We start from the raw sequence: 4,592 nt of genomic DNA on the forward strand, positions 1-4,592 counted from the left end.
GCTAATGTTAACTGCATTAGAACAAATATGATGTGTACTTTTCACTGACTAACAAGACGGTCATGTTAAAAACCAAAACAGTAAATGATTAGGAATGATGTGTACAGATTAAACAGTGCAGATAAGACAGAATACTTTTAACAAAGGTTAATGCAAATACAAACAGTTCACGGCACGTGTAAAACACTTTGTTCCTGTGGTTCAAAACACAACGGCAAATTAGTGAAGCAAAGTAAAAATACTGTGGTGTTTTTGTGCTTTATATCACAACACCCCAAACTAATATCCATTATGCGCTTCCACTCAAGCCGATGTTTTCATCTCATGCTGTACGGTCATTTTGCTGTGTTGTTCCTTAATGTTTTGTTTCACTGTATTTGATTGTAATATTTAAAACAAAAAAAAATTACAATAAAAAAAACATTTTTAAATTATTCTGTTGTTAGTCACAATTATTTTCTTTGCTCTGCTAACAACTTGTTGATGGAGACATGGGACATTGTGGTCTATTGGTCTTTTCGCATCCATCCATCCATCCATCTAACCAACCATCCATCCATCCATCCATCCTTTTCATTGCTTGTCCTACTAGCTTTTGGAGATCCTGGAGCCTATCTCAGGAGACTCTGGGCACCGGGCAGGGTACACTCTTTACAGGATGCCAGGCTATTTTAGTGCTATTGGTCTTTTTCACTTTACATAATTCAAATATTTGCACTGACCTGGTCGAAGATGTTGGTCTGTAGGGACGTCCCCGGTGTTGGGAATGTGGCAAAGATGGATGCAGTTTCATTAGGACCATAAGCAGTCAAAACCCCACCACTGTATTCCATTATAGCATCTAGAGCAAAAGATAAACAAAAATAATCTAGACTGCACTTCTTAATGTTGCCAAATAATTTCAAAAAGAAACCGTGTTATCTGTGAAGTATTGGCAAATCAAAAGTCATTTTGGAGGTAATTTTCTGACACTTAATCTAATTTACAAACTCATGCTTGCTTTTAGTTGTGCCTTTGGTCTCACCGTAGTACATGGTGTAGACTACTGCAGAGGCGAGGTAGGCCCCTAGCAACTGAGACAGAGAGTATGGAAGAAGGCAGCGCCAGGGAAGATCCCCTAATACACAGAAGCTTAGAGACACTGCAGGGTTCAGATGAGCACCTAAATGTGAAAGAGAGAAAAACAGATAAAAATATAAGGTGGTAACTATCATTACAAAATTTTTCAAACTCAGGAAAAATAAAACTATTGAGTGAACTATCTAATGCTTAGTGTAAGATTTCATTTGAATTTGATTTCAATTTCTTTATTCTCACCTGAAACCCCCATGCTGAGGTACATGGCACACATGACCCCCACAGCAAAGCTCATGTTGGCTGACAGAAACTGTCCCTTCATCTGATTGCCGGTCTTCACCTGAGCTCCCGCGGAACAGCCGAACAGCTTGAGCAAAAATCGAGAGGTGATAGGTTAAGAAGTTATTTAAACCACGGTGGATTCATGAGAACGATGATAAAATGCAAAATCAGTGTGGTTGTATGTCTCATGATAAATTTCAAACAATTAAAAACAAAACCTTATCTCTTCAGATAAAGGCTCCGGGTCAGATTGTTCAGACCCAAAGCATATTTGTTTGGCAAGCTGTAAAATCTCCCTCATCTACTGAGCTACTGAGTAAAAAACGGAGATAAAAAAAAATAAATCTTGTAAATGTAACAAATGCATTGTAATAATTGTACTAGTGTTGTAGAAACAGGTAGTGGTATGAGGTTTACTACTGATGGAACTACTGGTTATAGCTTTTGTGTAAGTAAGTGATTACTTGTGAAAGTAAGTGTTAGCTTAAATTGTTTTGAGGATGTTCCGAAGCATTAAATAATAATTGTTTGTGTTGGCAAATTGCTGTGGTTTAAGAAAGCAGGTCTGTCTGTCTGCAGTCTGCTGTCGTTAACCTCAGGATGGAATTCAACCTGCGCTATTGATTAGTTTCTTTTACCAATTATGCACATTTATGTACAGTACATCATATTATGCACATTTGGCATTTATTGCCAAACAAATATTCCTTAAACAACTTTTGGGTCCAGAAACAAAACACAAAATGTAAATTGGCAGCAATTCAGCATGGATTTTGCAAATGATCCAAAATTATTTTTGTAAACTTTAAACGAATTAGCTATTGCTGGGAAATTGTTAGCAAACCTATTCATATTGTTGGCCAAAAATGTCTTCAAGAATTGTGACATACTTCTGTTTAATAGTTGTGTTCGATTTAACGTGAACATATACAATTTCTTTTCAAATATTTTTATTTTGCTGATTAATATAAGCGTAATTCTACTTTTATAACAAATAAACACAAACACTTAGGAGCTAAAACTCACCAGAAGAACAAAGGTGCCAATGATCTCTCCCAGACACTGTCTGACTAAGGTGTTGTGTACCTTCATCTTCATCATTACTCTCTTCATGCGCTGCGCCTGGCTGTTCTGCATGTTTCCAGCTGTTCCTGCTGTCTCCCTTCTACTCTCAGGCTGCTCACATTTTTCGACTTGCTGTCCTTTATGTGGTCCAGTACACTTTGGACTCCATTGCTCTGATAAACGTAACATCATTAATAACTCGGAATACATGTACTAAAGGCGAGAGAGATAAGATAATATGTACTTTCTCTGGAAACCAGTGATGAGGTATGTAGAGAAGAAGCAAAAGATTGTTAAGTAGTATTTCTCCTTTAAATGAATATACATCTTTCTGTAACCGTGATGTTTTATTTCACCACACTTTCAAAAGTCAATTGTTATATTTACTAAGATAAATTTGACCAGACACATTTAAAATGATTCAAATAGGCTATTTGTCATCAGCTCTTTCTATTTTCTAGAGTAAATTTCCATTTTTTTTACCATTTGTCACCATTTTTTTTTTCTTTTTACCATTTTCCGCTTGTCCGATCACTTAAATGTTTCATCAGAATGCAACTGAGTCCCCCAAAGTCAACAACATGATTAGGAACTGCTGTGTGATTCCATAAAAGTTTGCTGAAGTTAAATTGTTAAGCATTCAGACACTTTGTGTTGAGATGCTGGACTTTTAAGACTAACAGATATTAGTTTACAATACACCATATACAGTATATTCAAAAGTTTGGACACCTGTCCATCACATAGGTATAAGCTTGTTGAACATTAAATTCTTAATTTAGTGCCTCCTTTGTTGTTATAATAACTGTCTGCATTCCAATTCATCACAAACGTGTTCAGTGGGGTTGAGGTCATAAATCTGTGCAGGAAACTCAAGTTCTTCCTATCTAACCTAGTCAAACTACATCTTCTCACTTTGCAGGTTTGGTCCCTTAAGCATATAAAGACATTCTATACAATTATGTGGCAACAATTTGGGGAAGAACCATATTTGGGTGTCAGGTGTCCACAGACCTTTGGCCATGTAGTGTGTATATCAAGTGATGTACAAACCATGAAAACAGTAACAATATTGTTCCATTTGAAAGTAGTAGTGACAGCATCAACCACCTTCAAGCACATGTATTGTATAAGGTATGCTCGCAGTAAGTAATGTATAAATAATGTACACACTTACCCATCATGCAAGTTGAACCAAAGTTCAAGATCACCACTCTAAAACATTATCGGTGTTGGTTTGTTAACCCTGGACTTATCAGTTTATAGTCTACATATATGTTGGTTTGTAGTCTATGTATAGTTTATAGACTATGGATAAAATGCTAATCTATTACTGTAATGTTTTCAGGAGTCAGCTTGAAGTTTAGATATTTATTATGTATTTTTCTATGTCTGTTTCAATCCATTCCCTAACCTTTGCATCATCACTTATCATGAATAAATCCCCGTTAATATTAATAACTATTAATATTAATATATTAATGGCCACCTTCAACGCTCATGATTTCAGGAAATTGTATCAACAGCTTTTCCTCATTCATTCTGCTTTCCCATTAATCAGCCAATCATGTGGCAGTACCACGATGCATAAAATCATGCAGGTATAGGTCATGAGCTTCAGTCAATGTTCACATCAATCATCAGAATGAAGGAAAACTAATAGCATGATATCTGTGGCATGGATGTTGGTACCAGATGACTTGGTTGGAGTGTTTCAGAAGCTGTTGATGTTCCTCGTATTTTCACACACACCCCGATCCAACTGATCGGCTGATTAAATAACTGCATGAATGTGCAACCTATCAAAATTGATTTAATTAGCTATCAGAAAGTTATGTAATCTCGACGTCCACATTATTAGGAACGCCATTACATCTAATGGCGTTCCTAATAATGTGGACGGCGAGATTACATAACAGCTTTCTGATAGCTACATTCTTCAATTTTGATAGTGAGTCGAATTGGACTCCGTTTATTAACCATGAAGCAGGTACTCTCTCATTAATATGTATATAATTATTGAGCAAGTTTAAAACTGATAGCAAAGGTATGCACAGTGCCTTGCATAAGTACTAAGCCACCTTTGAACCGTTCCACATTTTATAGTGGTGGAAAATATACCTCAAACTTTGAACATCTCTCAGAGCAACTATGCATCTATTGTTTAA

At 36.2% G+C, this 4,592-nt stretch overlaps 1 protein-coding gene across 1 annotated transcript in view; it reads right to left on the reverse strand.

The window, feature by feature from the left end:
• aqp10a (aquaporin 10a) overlaps window positions 1–2,558 on the reverse strand; it is a 3,749-nt gene extending 1,191 nt beyond the window's left edge. The window contains exons 1-4 of the mRNA XM_027152996.2: window positions 2,386–2,558; window positions 1,318–1,444; window positions 1,025–1,162; window positions 723–841 (exon numbers count right to left, since the gene is read on the reverse strand). Coding sequence (XP_027008797.1) covers window positions 723–841; window positions 1,025–1,162; window positions 1,318–1,444; window positions 2,386–2,496 — 495 coding nt within the window. The 5' untranslated portion in view covers window positions 2,497–2,558. The remainder of the gene's footprint in view (window positions 1–722; window positions 842–1,024; window positions 1,163–1,317; window positions 1,445–2,385) is intronic.
• Window positions 2,559–4,592: the final 2,034 nt, after the last annotated feature.

Source organism: Tachysurus fulvidraco, chromosome 3, assembly GCF_022655615.1.
Source record: "Tachysurus fulvidraco isolate hzauxx_2018 chromosome 3, HZAU_PFXX_2.0, whole genome shotgun sequence".
Taxonomy (NCBI): domain Eukaryota; kingdom Metazoa; phylum Chordata; class Actinopteri; order Siluriformes; family Bagridae; genus Tachysurus; species Tachysurus fulvidraco.